Here is a 17,079-nt window from a genome sequence, read left to right on the forward strand (position 1 = left end):
CTGGGAGACTAAAGTCCTGCTTCTCAGGATGGTTGTGGAGCAGCAGAGCCCGGGTCCCACCTGGAGAACAGCTCCAGAGCCTGCACTTGAACAGTTGCTGCGCCACGAGCTTAAGACCAGGTGGTTTGAGGAGCCTTCTCGGGGATTGCAGGCACGCACGCGCCAAGGCGGCTCTTCTTAGGGATTTCTCGAGCATGCGCCAAGGCGCCTGGATTATGCGGCTTTGAGTGGAACCCAGTGAGTTATGCAAACTAGGTTTGCACTGTACCAACTGAGCTAAACTCCTAGGCCTTCGGGTTTTTATGTGTGAATTTTAAAAATCAGTTTGAAGTTCCCTTGGAGGGACGATCACCCCATTGTGTTCTCCCACACTCGTTAAATCTTTCACAGGTTTCCTTTGCAATTGGTTTCATTTCTTTTTTGGATTTCATTGTATATCACCGTCTCCACTAAGACAAAAGATAATAATTTGTACTATCAAAGTTCCCCATTAGTCATCCCGACAGATGTATCTTTCCTTTGAATTTTTCAAAATGCAAATTAAATTGTCCATTTTTAATGATCCCTGAAAGGAATAGTTTTTGTTGTTGTTGTTGTTTTTTTAAATGGTAACTCTTCCTAGTCTTACAGATTTCTAAATGGTGCTTTTGTTTTTTTAACTTTTAGAGCCAAGCATCCTGACAGGGTGATGACCTGGGCTGGTAACACTCGAAATTACTGTGCAAACGTTTTCCCTGGTTTTGGGTTGTAGAATGGAGGTCTGCTGGTCTCCACACATCTCTGACAGCTTTTCATAAACTTAAGAAGCCAGTGGACCAGCAGAGGCTGCTGAGAGAGACGTCAGGCTCAGCTCTGGCGCTGGGTGTTAGGGTCATCTCCCTCCCAGTAGAGAATCCAGAGACAGCCCAAGGCTCAGAGTTCATTGTCGAAGCCCACTCTGCTGTCAGGAGCAGCCTGGGATGAGGAACATGGTGCTGGCGTACTGGCCTATAAGCCTCAGAGGAGCCTGCTTGCAGCAGTGCCAGCTAAAAGGTATTTGGATGAACAAAAGAGCAAAATGGTTTCCCTGTTTCCCCACTGCATGACTGCCTGTGAACCTAGCCGGTCCACCATTAACGTCTTATCTTGAAGGAAACTGAGGAAAACTGATTTTGTTGCAATGCAGGGAAAAAAAAAAAAAAAAAAAGTCTGTTTTATTTGCTTCCAGAAAGTGTCTTGGTTACCAGAGGCCCGTGGGAGGACAGAGCCCAGCTGCACTGTTCATTATTTCATCCCTGGTTGTCTCCTTGGCTGGAGAGAGTTGTCGGAGCTGAGGCCCTGGGCTCATTCTCAGGTGGAGTCCCTAAGGCACCTAAGTTACAAAAGGCACCTTCCTGACTACAGGGTCCTAAGGATGCACGTGTGTCCCTGGCCTAGGGAGGACCCGATGGGACACTGTGAGATATTGCCACTCACAACTGAAAAAAAAAATTAAATGTACATGACTTACTGATTTTGGGTTGCCACGGCCCTCCTTTAGATGAAGGACATAATCAGAGGAAATGTGCCCGCCCACCCAGTTTTAAGACAGGACAGAAAGTTGAGGGAAATTAAATGGCTATAGAAGAAAAAGAAGCCTCTCCCTCAGAGGCTATTGGAAGTTTCTCCTGCAAAGTCAGTAATTCTAGCAGGGCTGGGAGTGGCTCAGTGGGGAGGTGCTTGGTGTGAAGAATGAGAACCAGAGTGTGAATTCTCCAGCACTCTTGTGAAAAGCTGGGTGTGCCTGTAATTCCAGCACTGGAGACAGATGGGAGGATCCCAGCAGCCAGCTGAAGGGGAGAGCCCAGGTTCAGTTAGAAGTCTGCCTCAAAACTAAGGTGGAGACTGAACAGGGAAGATATTCCACTAGGATCTGTGGCCTCTACAGGCAGCACATGCATAGGCTTGCACACACACATGCACACACATGCACACACACATGCACACATGTACACGCACATACACACACATTCTTTGTCTCTCACACACACTTTTTCACATACACACTCTCTCACACACACTCTCTCTTACAAACACACACACTCACACACATACACACATTCTCTCTCTCTCTCTCACACACACACACACACACACACACACACACACACACACACACAAGAATTCAAGTACAATAAGCTTGCTGGGAAGGCTGCCTACACAGAGACCATGTTCCCATCATATGGAGCTATTTAAAGCAAGAATGATAAAATAGCAATGCGCCATGCTTAAGGCCTGAGCATAAATAGCTTATTCCTTCCCAGAGGCAAACCATTAATTTTCTGGGAAGCTATGAACAAGGCTATAAACTTTCATTTACAGTCAAAATGTGACTTCCTCTGCAACTCCATGACCTGAGGTTTTACCTGGTCAACTGCAATCCAGTGCACATCAGGGGTCACCAAGGATCTCCTTTGATATGTAACTTCAGAAATCACCCAGACAACATAAGTACTGCAGTAGACAGCACTGTAGGCTCTCTCTTGGGGAAGCACAGACCATGTATAGGATACCTGTCCCTGAGTGCCTCCTTCCATAGGCTAGTAAACTCCATATCTGCTTCTGCTTCAGCTTCTCTTCCTGTTGCTGTGGCAAAATACTCTGACAAAAGCCACTTAAGGGAGAAAGGGTTTATTTTAGCTCACAGTTCAGGGGTGCAGTCTGCCATGGAGGGAAATGAAGAGAGCATGGTGCAGGGGTGCAGTCCACCATGGTGAGGAAGTCAAAGTAGCATGGTCCAGGGGTACAGTCTGCCATGGTGGGGAAGTCAAGACAACACAGTGCAGGGGTGCAGTTCACCTTGGGGTGGATGTCAAGGCGGGAGGAAACTGAAGCAGCTGGACATCCATAGTCAGAAGGGAGCAATGGCGTGCGCGCTGCCGGGTTCCTGTTCTCGAAGTAGACAGTTGTAGACAGTTCTGAGTCCTCCGTCCAGGAAATGGTGTCACCCACAATTAACACCCATCTTCTCACATCAAGATAATTCCTCACAGACACGCATGCTCAGAGGCCCAGGAGATTCTAGACTCTGTCAAGCTGACAGTGAACACCAGACGCTGCAGCTTCACGCTGACTCGTTTTGAAGTTCCGTTTTGTGGTAAAGCCAAGAACCCCAGATTCACCTGAGCAGAGATGTTTGAAAGAATGCTCTGTGTGCTACCAGCAGCAGCGTGGCACATCCCAGCTTACATCACAGACTGCACTGGGGACTGAAACCAAGGCCTCACACATGCTAGGGAACAACTCCATCACACAACCACACTCCCAGTCCATCACACAACCACACCCCCAGTCCTCTATGTATTTTTATTTTACTTTTCTTGAGACAGGCTCATACTCTGTAAGCCAGGCTCGCCTAGAACCCACTATGCACTCCAGGTTGAACTCAAACTCATAGTAATCTTCCAACATTAATCTCCCAAGGGCTGGCATTATAGGTGTGAGCCACCACCATGCCTACTTCCATCATCATCATCTCCATCACCACTACCATCATCATCACCATCATCATCACTGAAGGCAAACTATGTCCCATGGTGAGAGGCTTCTTTTCTTTCTCATGTCCCTTTCATGTTCTTTCCTTTTTTTATACTTCCTCAAGCAGAGTTATACTCCACGGTCCTTTGACCAAGTATCTCTCTGAGCATGTGGTTGAGTGTGTGTGGAACAGGATTGTGCCTGACACAGTCAACTGTGCTGCCTAGTTCACTTTCTACCCTGCTCTAACTATAGCTTTGGGGTTAGTTCATCCAGTGTCTTACTTAGGGTTTCCATTGCTGTGAACAAACACCATGTCCAAGGCAACTCTTATAAAAACAACATTTAACTGGGGCTGGCTTGCAGGTTCAGAGAACAGTCCATTATCAAGGTGAGAGCATGGCAGCATCCGGGGAGGCATGGTGCAGGAGGAGCTGAGAGTTCTACATCTTCATCTGATGGCTGCTAGCAGAAAACTGACTTCCAGGCAGTTAGGATGAAGGTCTTAAACCACACCAACAAGGCCACACCCAGTCTAACAAGGCCACACCCAGTCTAACAAGGCCACACCCAGTCTAACAAGGCCACACCCCCCAATAGCGCCACTCCCTCCCTGGACCCAGCATAGTCAAACCACCACATCTAGCTTCAGCAGGCTGACCAAACTGACTGGACCTACAAAGATGGCTGCCAGAGTGATATCAGACAACTCCCCATCTGTATGCTGATATATAACCTCCCTTCCCCTAACCGAAGAGCTGACAGTTGCCATGAAAGTGGTTGAAAAAAACCATAAAAGAAGAGAAGGAAGTGCCATCCATATTCCTGGAGGATGAATGAATATCCTTCTCCTTCACTCTTGTTCGTTAACATCCTGTATATAACCTCTGGCCCCTAAGGGAGGTACAGCTGACTTTTGAGCTCATCTCCCATGTCCCATATTCATTCTCTCTCTCTCTCTCTCTCTCTCTCTCTCTCTCTCTCTCTCTCTCTCTCTCTCTGTGTGTGTGTGTGTGTGTGTGTGTGTGTGTGTGTTGTTTGGATGTGTGCATTTCTGGATGTGGAGGCTGCAAGGCCATATTGAGTGATTCCTGCACCTCTCTCCACTTTATTCCCGAGGCAGGGTCTCTCTCTGGACCTGGAGGTTGTTGTCTGGGTACTGGCCAGCTTCCTGGAGGATCTTCTACCTCTGCCTCCTGAGCACTGGAAGTATTGAGGATACATGCCCAGCTTCTTAGTTGGGTTCTGGGGACCCGAGTTCCAGTTCTCATGCTAGAATGTCAGGTGCTGTGTCCCCTGGAGCAGCTCCCTAGCTTCTTGTATTCTTAGCCATGAAGAAAGGTTTCTTCAACTGTCCAGTCAGAGTTGGGTCTTGTTACTGTTTTCACAGTTCCTCAGGGTGTGTGTGGGGGGTGGGGGAAGAAGAAACCAGTCTGGAAGCAAGAAGGGTTACAATTACAAAGACCTATAACTTCTAGCCAGAAACCTTTTTGTACAGCCCCCGTCCCTAACCCACCCCTAAGCTTTCCTAGATAGTGGAAACAGAAACGCTCATACTGTGGAAGGGACATTTCCATATTCACTCATAGGATTGTTCTCACAAAGTCACTATCTATTCACACATACACACACACACACACACACACACACACACACACACACACACACACACACACAGTCTGACTACCTAGGAAGCAGTAAGATGACTTTTTATTATGTGCTTTGTGTAGGAGAAGTAAATGCATTCAAACTACACATGACAAGATAGACTCTAAGTTCGGCATTATGTAAAAATCACATAATTTTTAAAGGCTACGATTTTTTTAAAACAAACATATGTTAGATTTCTAACAATATAAGACCCTTTCACCAGATGGTATATGATTCCTTTTCAGAAATGTGTTCAGAGCTGGGTGTGCTGGCTCACACCTGCGCTTGGGAGGCTGATGAAGGGGGATTGGCTGGGGTTTGAAGCTGGCCTTGACAAGGGTGAGACCCTGTCTCAAAACAAAGCACACAGGTAGCTTAACTTACATTTTAAAGGAATGCTGCTTTTTACATGTTTTCTCTAATGATTTTTTGTAATTCCCCTTGCTTCTTTGCTTAACTATATCATTCCAGACTGAAATTCTGATGGGAGTTACAGATTGCCTTAAAAGTAACAGCAGAGGCTGGAGAGATGGCTCAGCAACTGACAACACTGCTGCACTTGCAGAGGACCTGGGATTGTTCCAGAGCCCGAGTGATGCCCTCTTCTGGCTGTTGAGGGCACATGGGCATATGATGGTGACCAGCATTCATGCAGGCAAATCACCCCACCCCTTTGTAACATTAAGTCATCCGATAGCACTAAATGTTTTGTCACATATTAAAGTTACTTGCTGTTTACCAGACACTGAATGATAGGTCACTTTTACAGTTTTCTTGATGACTACTATATGAATATTTCAGTCTCAAGCCTTACCAGCTTTAACTTCCCTCTTAGATCACTCTTGCCAGATGAGGAGGACGAGTGGGTATACAGGTGAGGGATGTGAGCAGCTATGCCTGGAGCAGCTGACACATCTGTGTCTTTTCAGTGTTAGAATGTATTGAATGGGTAACAAATTCACAAGCTTCCCCAGTTTCTCTGGTTTCCAGGCTTCCTCCAGAGCCGCAAACACCAGCTTGTCTATTCCAATCTTTTAAAAATCGTTTTATCCTCTGACACATTCCTGTGTGTATATGTGTTTTGAGTGTACTGAGTCCCCACATCCCCTCTTGTCACCTTCAGCCTCTCAATGTGTTCCCTTCTTACTTCCCTGGCTTTTAAAAACAGTAGCCCACTAAAGTGAGTCCCATGAGTATAGGCGTGAGGTCATTTACTGGAACCTCTGCAATTTCCCTGTGGCCGGCTACACCACTGAAGAAATCCTTCCCTCTCTCAGTAACCCATGACTGTCAGTGCAGGCAGCTTTCCACACGCTCACCATGCAAGAGGAAGGCTTTAGTTGCTTTTTGGTCACTGTGAGAAAGCATCATGATAAAGACAGCTTACAGCTGTAAGCTGATGGAGGCTCACAGTTCCAGAGTGTACTGGCTGGTTTTGTGTGTCAACTTGACACAAGTTATCACAGAGAAAGGAGCCCCCTTAAGGAAATGCCTCCACGAGCTCCAACTGTAAGGCATTTTCTCAATTAGGGATCAAGGGTGGGAGGGCCCCTTGTGGGTGGTTCCATCCCTGGGCTGGTAGTCCTGGGTTCTATAAGAAAGCAAGCTGAGCAAGCCAGGGGAAGCAAGCCAGTAAGTAACATCCCTCCATGGGCCTCTGCATCAGCTCCTGCTTCCTGACCTGCTTGAGTTCTAGTCCTGACTTCCTTTGGTGATGAACAGCAATGTGGAAGTGTAAGCTGAATAAACCCTTTTCTCCTCAGCTTGCTTCTTGGTTATGATGTCTGTGCAGGGATAGAAACCCTGACTAAGACACAGAGGGACGAGTCTGTTGTGGCAGAGAGGCATGTCGGCAAGCTGCAGGCATGGCCACAGGACAGGAGGCTGACGGTGCACACCTAAAGCCACAAGTATAGAGAGTAACCTGAAGGTGGCACAAGTCACCAAAGCTCCAAAGCGTACCTTTAGTGACATGCTTTCTTCAGCAGGGCTGGACTGTCTGAACCTCTCCAGGTAGGTTCAGCAACTAGGGACCAGTATCCATATGCCCAAGGCTACAAGGGGCATTTTTATCCAAACCTTTATAGCACCCTGCTGTGCAGGTAACCTTGGCTGCAAAGAGTTCAGGAGCAAAAAGCATTGTGTCTAGAGGAGTGCACCACAAAACACCTCCTACCAGCGTTTATTCCAGTTTTAATTATGAATAGTAACTTTCATATCATGTACCACACTTTACACAGTAAAGCAGACCTACTTGTAAGTTACAGAATAGCTACAAAAAAAAAAAAAAAAAAAAAAAAAAAAAAAAAAAAAAAAAAAAAAAAAAAAAAAAAAAAACCAAACCAGGCCACAGAACTAAAACAACAATAATACAACAACAAAACAACAACAATAAAACAGGAACACCACCACCCAAGTCTTACTGGAGGCGGACCACAGCTTGAGGTGACAAGGTATTGACCACCTGGCTTGAGAGTTTGCTGCAGCAGCCCAGATCTGCAGGGTCAAAATGAGCCAGGGTCGATTAGAACTGCAGAGTCAACTGGCCAAGCAGGGAATTCACAGGATGGCCGCATATTGGTGGACAGATGGAAGGCAGTTACTGGGGTCACATCAAGCACTGGGGACCATGGTGACCTGAAGCCCTGGGGACAGTTGGATGTCTCTGCTGGTCCCTTGACACACAAACTGGGTAGCTGGACGGCAGGTTGCTGTTGTGGTGTTAATATCTTGTTTTATGGGGTCCAGGTGAGGGTATCGTATTCTTCATAGGACGGTGACAGGTTCCCAGTATGCTAGAGTAGTCTATGGGCAGGTCCTTTTTACTTTTAGGTGTAAGCTATCTACCTGCTACATGGGTGATTCTGGTGTCATCCTGTCTCTGTATCTGCGCTCAGGACAGAGCCAAACGCTGCTTGTAAAATAGGGTCCCTCTGGGCCTGAACCCATTACTGCTGAGTAACCCAGGAAAGCCCCAGATAAGTCCCTAGCATCCCTTTGCCCTTGGGGTTCCAGTTAGTCAAGACAACCCCACACCCCATCCTTCTCTGTAGCCAGGCTTGCCTCAAACTCACAGTACTCCTCCTGCCTCAGCCTCCCCAGTGCTGGCATCATTTCTTGCTTTGCTCTTTTGGTGAGCAGAGGATAGATGGAGACTGGTCAGCCAGGGCAGCAAGCCTACAGCAGCTGGAGGCCAGGGACACCAGGGATAGCTCTGGTTCCCTGTTACCTCTCACCCTTGCCTGGGAGCTCTAAGTGAGGATGTGACAGAACTGAGAGCAGGCACCTGGACAGCTTGTGGTTGGGTCAACCTAGCATAGCTCACACCCTCCCAATACTGTACCTGTCTCTGCTCTATGGCCTTTTAAAAGCCCCCAGATGAACAGTTCAGTGGTGCCCTATTTCCCCTGCTGTATAGGAGCTCTGCTCTCTGCCTCTCTAGTTCCTACCTGCACTATCTAAAACAAACTTCTCCCTAACACCTACTCTCTGTAGCCCTTCAAGTCTAGGCTTTGAATGTGAGACTAGCTCACATTTGATGGCTATGGAGTTTTCAACAATCTTAGCCCATTGGAGCTAGCTAGGCTCACCAAGCTGATAAAGGCTCTGTTGCTCTCAAAGATACCCCAAGTCTTCCCATATCTTTGAAAAATTTAAAAAGAGTTGTTTTTAATTGTGTGTATGCATGCGGGTGTATGGACAAGAGCGCAGGTGCCCTTAGAAGCCAGAAGATGTCAGATCTCCTGGAGCTGGAGTTAGTTGCAGGCAGCCCGGGCAGCCCGGAGCTGTCTGATACAGGTGCTGGGAACTGAACTGTGGCTTCTGGAAGAGCAGGGTGAGCTCTTAGCTGCTGAGCCATCTCTGGAGCCCTCACTTGGCCTTCTTCTAGCACACCAGACGGCCGAGAAGCTGGCTTCAGATCTGAAGTATTTCCATATAATCAGTAAGAGATTTTTCAGAAATAGCTTTAGCATGAGTTAGTGGGTTAGCATGACTTTTTTTTGTTTTAAATGGAAAAATTCTAAATGCCATTGTTCCCAAACTTGTTAAAGCAGGGATGGGGCTCTACTGCCCTCTCAAGGTTTTCAAAGCTTTTGTTCATGAACAAGAATTGAAAAAAAAAAAAAAAAAAAAAACCCAAATAGCATCTTAAAACCATACCTAAGCCACTCATAATGTAAACAACCATGTCTTCACTATTTAAAAACTTCAGTAACATTGCCTTCTGCATGCTTGCTGTGAGGGTGGCACGCCTTTAATCCCAGCACTTGGGAGGCAGAGGTAGGCGGATTTCTGAGTTCGAGGCCAGCCTGGTCTACAGAGTGAGTTCCAGGATAGCCAGGACTACACAGAGAAACCCTGTCTCGGAAAAAAAAAAAAAAAAAGATCGACAAACAGGACAGAAAATTCAGTGAGATTATACTATAATTTGTCAGGGAAAAGAATCTACTGTTTTATATTTTGTTGATGAAACCCTACAATATTAGGTTTTGGTTTATTTTTTGGTTTTGTTTTATTTTTTTTCAAGACAGGGTCTTACTGTATACCCATATCTGTCCTGGAACACACTCTGTAGACCAGGTTAGACTCTGTCTACATCTGTCTACCCCTGCCTCTTGAATGCCAGGATTAAAGGTGTGTGCCACCACCACCTGACATGTTGGCAGTTTTAAGAATTAAAAAAAGAAATGTGAACAGGAAAAGTCTCCTATTAGATGCAGCTGACCATGCAGCACCATTTTTGATTAAAAGATACTTCATAAATAGAAATTATATCATGCTCTTGCTTTCTCTTCATCTCTCGTTCCTCTCTTGCCTTCTTGCTCCTGCTCTGCCCTCTTGCTCCTTCCCCTGCTCCACGTGCTCATTGGCGGCCCCTACTTCTCCCCTCTCTGCCTCTCCTCCCCTCTTAACTCCCCTCCCCGTGCCCTGAATAAACTCTATTCTATACTACATTAAGGACGTTACTATTCTTGTGGAGGATCTGACTTCATTCTTGGCATCGCAGTGCGCATTGGGCAGCTCACAATGGCTTCCACCTCCACCTCCATGGGATATCATGCCCTCCTCTGGCCTCTGTGGGATCCTAAATTCATGTACCATCCCCCACACATAGACACACATCCATACACACAATAAAAAAAACAAAAATATAACTACAAAGTTCCATTACTTTATTGTATTTATTGCCAACTTTCCCACTATATATGTTGAGATGTAATTCTTGTTTGCTCCCTGGAAAGGGGGGAGGAGGGGAAATATTTTGGACTTTGAGGCCACTGTAGGAAGCATGATACTGTTTTAAGACAAAACAAGCGAAAAAAATCCAAATCCAAAAAGCCTTCCCGGGCTGAGCTGAGCTGGCTTTCTAATGTCTGTGGTGCTAGGGGACTGAGCTCAGGGCTCCTGCATGGTAGGGAAGGGAAGGACCCCTGAACCCTTCTTCTTCTCTAACACAGGGGCTCACCAAGTCGTCCAGGCTGGGGTTGGATTCTCTGTGTAGTTCAGGCAAGCCCCTACCTCCCTATTAGTTGGTCTGCTTTCATCTGCAGAGCTTTCGTTTTACTGAAACTGTAGCTGTTTATATTTTGATTTAAATCAATTCAGACATTTATTTCACTATTTGTACTTGTAAGCCACCATGTAATTGCGTTGCTTTCTGGGGTAGAGAGCAGTGCTTTGATACAGGCACATGTATAGTGAGCTAGTCGGAGTGGCATTCTCATCGTACTTTGAATGGCTTTTTACTATTACTGTGGTTTGGATGGGAATGGCCCACGTAGGCTCATATATGTGAATGCTTAGTTACAGGGAGAACTGTTGAGGATTAAAAAGATCAGGCGTGGCCTTGTTGGAGGGAGGTTCATTTTGAGGTTTCACAAGCCCACACCAGGCCCTGAGGATCAGGATGTAAAGCTCTTAGCTACTCCTCCAGCACCATGCCTGCCTGCCTGCCTGCCTGCCTGCCTGCCTGCCTGCCTGCCTGCCTGCCTGCCTGCCTGCTGCCAAGCTGCCAATGGAATAAGCCTCTGAACTGTAAACCACCCTCCAATTAAAATGCTTTCCTTTAGAAGTCACCTTGGTCACTGGTCTCTTCACAGCAATAAAACTCTTAGAGGTTTGAGGCTTGTGTTTGCTTCCTTGAGACCACTTGGTGGAAGGAGGAGGTTGTTTCTCACTGGTTGTCCTCTGGTCTCTACATCATGCTCAGATTTGTGCACACACATACATGTAATAACAAATGAGTGAGCCGGGATATAACACAACAAAGCACTGGCCTGGCACGTTAAGGTTCTGGGTCCAACCCACAGCAGTTTATCTTTCCTTATGGGGACTTGTCTGATAGTATGTTGGACTGCTATTACAGGTGTCCCTAAATTCTCCAGTGCTGAACCCGGGGCCTCCCGCATGCTAAGGCAGCAGTCCACCACCATGCTACGTCCCAGTCTGCTATGTAGCTTAGGCTGTGGTTAGTATCTGGAAGTGATTCATTGGGAGTCATACTCCCCCAACCCCCCCCCCCCCCAAACCCCAGGACCTGGGTGTGAGCTGCTACCAACATAGTGCCAGTGCCCTATTTGGCACATGTCTCGGTTACCACAACAGTGCCACACACCAGTCAGGCGACAATGCACAGCCATCTTTCTGGACCCTATACAACTCGGTATAGCTGTGGTGGTGTGTTACCAGGCAGTTTGGGGGAAGATCAAAGACCCTAGGTAGGGTCTCTATCTGTAATCTGAGCTATGGAGACTTTTGGGGGAATGTCTAACTAATTGCAGCTGGATGAGACAGCCAGGCCCCCACTTGTCACCCCTCTGGCCTTGTATTCCTGTGCCAGAGCTTGCAGGTCCCGGGAGGACTGCTGCAAAGTCAGCTGGGTGCCTCACCCAGATTCCCACGGATTAAATGGGATAATTTAATCAAAAGGCTTTGTCTCCCAGCCTTTTGAAGCGTGTGTCCCATGTGAAGCAGAAGAAGCCATGCCCAGGACCCTTCCCTCTTATGGTGCAGGCTAGCTACTGCTCCTTACAGAGGACCTGTTGCCCTTCTCAGACACTGACAGCCATGTAAGCTCCTGGCTTTGCTGTAGTTATTGTGGTAATCTTTTCCAATGAGGAAGAGTATATTTTAAACATAGATCCCTTTTCTAGGGCTGGGGAATGAACGTGGGGCCTTGTATGGAATCACAACCAGGAGATACTTTCACTCACCCACATCCTGCTCAGAGTCTGATCTCTCCTACGGAGGACTGAACCCAGAGCCTCACGCATGCTAGACCAGTGCTCAGCTGGCTTGGCCACTTCCCCTGAACCTGTAGTTTTAGCGGCTGGCAAGGTGGCTCAGCGGATGAAGGTGCTTGCTGCCAAGTCTGACCACCTCAGTTTGATCCCTGGGACTTAGACTGTGGAAGGAGAATCAAGTCTACCAACTTGTCTTCTGACCTCAGTACAACACCGCAGGACATGCACATTAATGCATGCGCTGAAGTAAGAAATTAACTACACAGAACTCTAGTAAGAGCTTGAGGGAGGGTTCGGTGGTTAAAAGCATGTGCTGCTCTTACAGAGGACTGGAGTTAAGTTCCCAGCACCCACAGAGCAGCTCACAGCTATCTCTAACTGCAGTTCCTAGGGATCTGATGCCCTCTTCTGGCCTCCTCAGGCACTGCCTGGACGGTATCCAACACTCATGCCCGTAACAAAGCAAACAAATCCCATACAGATGAGGTTGGTACAATCCAGGGAGATGGAGCAGGGCTAACCGAGGGACACACTTAGTTGGCTACTTAGCTTTTCCAATTACCTACTTGGCATTCAAAAGAAGAACCCTTCGACCATAAACGCTTAGCAAGCTGCATGTGTCCCCATTTAGGAGTCTAGTTGCATCAGGAGTTTCCTCTACTAACGAATACTTACTAAGCCAAGCTACAACCTGAGTTGTGACAAAGGTGCTTCCCATTAGAGAGTATACAGTTACCACTGTGACAGTTTTACTTCTAATTTACAGCATTAAAAAAATATTCAAAATTGAGTTGGGCTAAGTGTGTATTACAAAATTCCCAGAAAAGACTGTGCTGTAGTTTTCTCTCCAGAAAGCTCAGATTCATAAAATCTATCACTCGCTGACATGCAAGGCCACTTAACACGGTAAAAAATGGAAAACCACTAATTGTCATCTTGTATAGACAGAGCCGAGGAACTCGAGGCGTGTCTCCAATAATGTAAGGGACTTAGCTCCCACAGCATCTTAAGTTGGCCATGCTTCAGATTATGTGCACACAGTGGCCTCTGGCACCTGCTTCTTCCCCACCTCAATTCATTCCCAATTCTTCTACTTGCCAGTCTGCATCATCCCGCCAGTATCCTGCTGCAGATCCCACTAGTGATTGGTGGGAGGTACTTATCCTCACAAGTACTTAGCACAGTGCTCACACTAGCTCTCCACAAATCCCAACATTTCTAACCACACCACCACCTTAACTTGGCAGGTAAGCCAGGTTTTTCATGTGCTTATTTTCAGCAAATGCAGCAGTAATTTAAACAAAAGCCAAGCTTACATTGCTCTAGGCACCGGGCAACAGCGCAGAGCCCCTTCATACTGGAGCACAGAGGGTGTGCACCACTGGTACCAGTGTCTTCTTCCAGGGAAGAGAGCACAAAGACCCTCCAAATACCGCCACACCCCTTTCTCCAAGAGGCCAAGCACCCACTGAAAGCACTGACCGACGCTGAAGTCACTCAACGTATTTTCTGCCAGATCCTGAATCATCCAGACAGACTATGCATCCACAAAGTGGCTAGATGCTGACCGTATATTCCAAGGGCATATGCTAACCAGTGAGTCATCTGAAGAAAATCCACTTTATTATCAATTTCATTCCAAATTTTGTTTTAATGAAGTGATGCAAATCATTTAAAGAAAGAAATTGTTTAATTTTAAATTCTGATTTATGCATAAAACTCATTTTTGTATCACAGTTAAATTTAGTACAAACTATGAAAACGTTAACACCGAGGTTTCAACAGAAATCTATTAAGATCCCTTAGAAAAATTACTTAAAGGAAACAACAGCTAGTCAGTTACTGCTGAGGTTAATACATAAAGAAAATTTCACACATTTTACTGAAATTTTCAGTAAATAAGTTTAGCCATAATACTTGTAAAATTAAAAAATTCAAATGCTGCATGTGGCTGTAAAGCAATTACAATCTGCAATCAAAATCCTATGCCAAAACTTTTTGATCTACAGAATACTCCTAGCTTTAAACAAGCTGGTTGAATCTGCAAACCTTCAGAACACCAATGTGATCAGAGCAGCTGTGTTATAACTGAGCTTGAGTTAACTCAGACGGCAGACACCTCCAAGGCCGCACTGCACAGAGTGGAGGTAAAGCACTGAGCCAGAGCTATCACCTTAAAAAAATATCAGATCACTCTTTGTTAAAACATGAAAGGAATCAAAGACAGACAGTACTCAAGTTCTACACAGGCCTCTTTGTATTTCAATGCTGTTTATTGAGGAGTGAATGAGACTACTGCCAGACATGCCAACGATACTTCACATTCAAGGGCCGGGAGTGGGACAGCCTCCACACTGTCACTGCATAAGCCGTCTGGGAAAGAACCAGAGTGACATCAAGTGACAGCCCCGTGCTTCTGGTTTGTCAGCAGTTGTTTGCAGCTGGTTGGCTGGTAAAGGCTTCTTTCTGCCCGCCAGACCTCACTCCATTTACAGAATAAACACTAGGTTGCCCCCCAGTCTGTGTAACACACATCTATGTGGATGAACAGATCTGAAAGCTGCTTTCCTTATGTATCTACCGAGAAAAAGGAACCATTTCCCCTTTCCCTTCACATGGGTCGGACACAGCAATAGAAAAATACTCTGCAGTGCTACCATAGGGCTTACAAGGACCTCCTCTGCGGATCTGGAGGATCCTCGGCAGTCCACGCTGCACACAGGGCTGCTGTTCCTGTGCACGGGTCCAGAAGAATGGCCTACACACAACACTACTGCTCTCCTTGCTCAAAAACAAAACAAAGAAACCTAAACAAAAGGGTAAACGTTTATTTGGAGTTAGTCTTCTGGCGGGTGGTAGTAAGGCCCTTCAGGCAGAGTTCAGGAGCTCCTGTATGGCTGCCTGCTGCTCCGGACTGAGCTGTGCTATGCACTCAGTCCATAGTCCTCCAGAAGTCTAGGGGGGAAAAGCACACATTTAGACACAGTGACCCCTCCAAGTACGTGGTAAACAATGTGCAAAGACTGTGATAACGCCCAGACTAATGCTCTACATCTTAATTTGATGATTACTGTAAAACCAATAAATCGGTTCATTTCTTCAAAGTTCATTCCTCTACCTCAATAAACCCAGCCCAACAGCCGGCATCTTAGCAGCCTATATACTACCCTCAAGTCACTAAGTAAGGCACCGTAATTGATTTGTTCTGACACCATCATTAAACTGCATCTTTTTTCCTTCTGATATTCTGAAACTAATGATCATATGCTAAGTACCCACTGAAGGACTTAACATGCACAATGGAAAGATTTTATTAATAACCCATTTTGAAGTTTGCTAATATAAAAATGAAATTTCTGCAGCTCATTAAATGTTAATTCCTAATGTAGATCAAGGACAACAAGCTCCCCAACCTATATTCTATCTGTCCCTTTCCAGCTCAAACAAACCAGCTCACCTGTACTTGGCGAACTACATTGGCCAGGCGTTTGGCACAGGGGTCTTCATGTTTAATGGCCTCATGCATTTCTCCTTCTGCAATTATACTGAATATTTTCGGTAGATTGGTATTGTTTGGGCCAAGAACAATTGGGTGATTACTGAAAAAGAGAGAAAAACCCAAACACCTTTATAAATAAAACCTGTAAGAGGAAGCACTCACGACCACATTCCCGTGTTCTTTTGTACATAACAGCTATATATTCATTAAGAACAAGTGTCCCTTGGCTCAGTTAGAAAGTCAGTCAACTGGTTTTACTTAGTAGGCCTGCAGTTTCTTATGTCAGTCAGGAAAAACACAGACTGCCTCATTTCTCAGATTTTTTTTTTTAAGGACCGGAAAAAAAAAAAAAAATCAAGTGCTTTGTATGAATCTGCACTGTGTCAAAAACAAAACAAACAAAAAATCCTCAAGAGAGTGTTGTCTCAAGTCTGTAAACTTAGAAAGCATGAGGCTGAAGGAGGAAGAGGAGTGCCACGTTCAAGGGCAGCCTGGGCAGCTTACTGAGACCCTGCTCAAGGGAAAAAGAGGTCTGAGCCACACAGCATTTGACCTACACATGTGAGACCCCTGGAGCTGGTCACCAGTACACTGAACAAATAAGGCACAACAGTACCAAGAATAACGTCTGATATACCAAAAGGGTTACTTGGGTATCAAGAGTAAACTAGGGGATAAACTTCAGGCAGGCTTAATGGAAAGACACAGTAACAGAGAATTTGAGTAGAAGTCACTGACACCGGTCAACTCCAAGCAGATCAAATAGCACGAGGACTGCTATTTCAGATGCAGGCAAGGACAGTGTAGTCTGAGGGTGGCTATCACATTCCTCAGAACCTCATGGGTCACATACACAAACAGTATTTATGAACCTGAGTCAAACTGGCATGAAGGAATATGCTACCCCCAAAGCCAAACCTCGGGAGGTTCTACTGGATAGATGAATGAACAAACTAAACAGTAATTAACAGTGGAGGAGCCAAGATGAAAGCCACAGCTGGAGGACAACAAGCAATCGCTTTGACTCCAGGGGCTCTAAAGCCACTATGTAGGTGCAGCTTAAATACCCAGGGGCTTAGAACGGAATGAGTGATACCACACACGAGGCCAGATCACGACGGCTGCCTGTGGAGCACATTTCTTTCTGACAGGATCTGGCTAGGCTGGCAAGAATGTTTGTGAACTTGCCCT

At 46.1% G+C, this 17,079-nt stretch overlaps 1 protein-coding gene across 2 annotated transcripts in view; it reads right to left on the reverse strand.

Moving 5' to 3' along the window:
* Positions 1-14,643: 14,643 nt before the first annotated feature.
* Positions 14,644-17,079, reverse strand: part of Ipo5 (importin 5) — a 50,827-nt gene continuing 48,391 nt past the window's right edge. For both annotated transcript variants that reach the window (XM_076930576.1, XM_034497416.2), the window contains 2 exons: positions 15,847-15,988; positions 14,644-15,344 (listed from right to left, as the gene is read on the reverse strand). In XM_076930576.1, the coding sequence (XP_076786691.1) occupies positions 15,258-15,344; positions 15,847-15,988 (229 nt within the window). In that variant the 3' untranslated portion in view covers positions 14,644-15,257. The remainder of the gene's footprint in view (positions 15,345-15,846; positions 15,989-17,079) is intronic.

Source organism: Arvicanthis niloticus, chromosome 3 (genome assembly GCF_011762505.2).
Source record: "Arvicanthis niloticus isolate mArvNil1 chromosome 3, mArvNil1.pat.X, whole genome shotgun sequence".
Taxonomy (NCBI): domain Eukaryota; kingdom Metazoa; phylum Chordata; class Mammalia; order Rodentia; family Muridae; genus Arvicanthis; species Arvicanthis niloticus.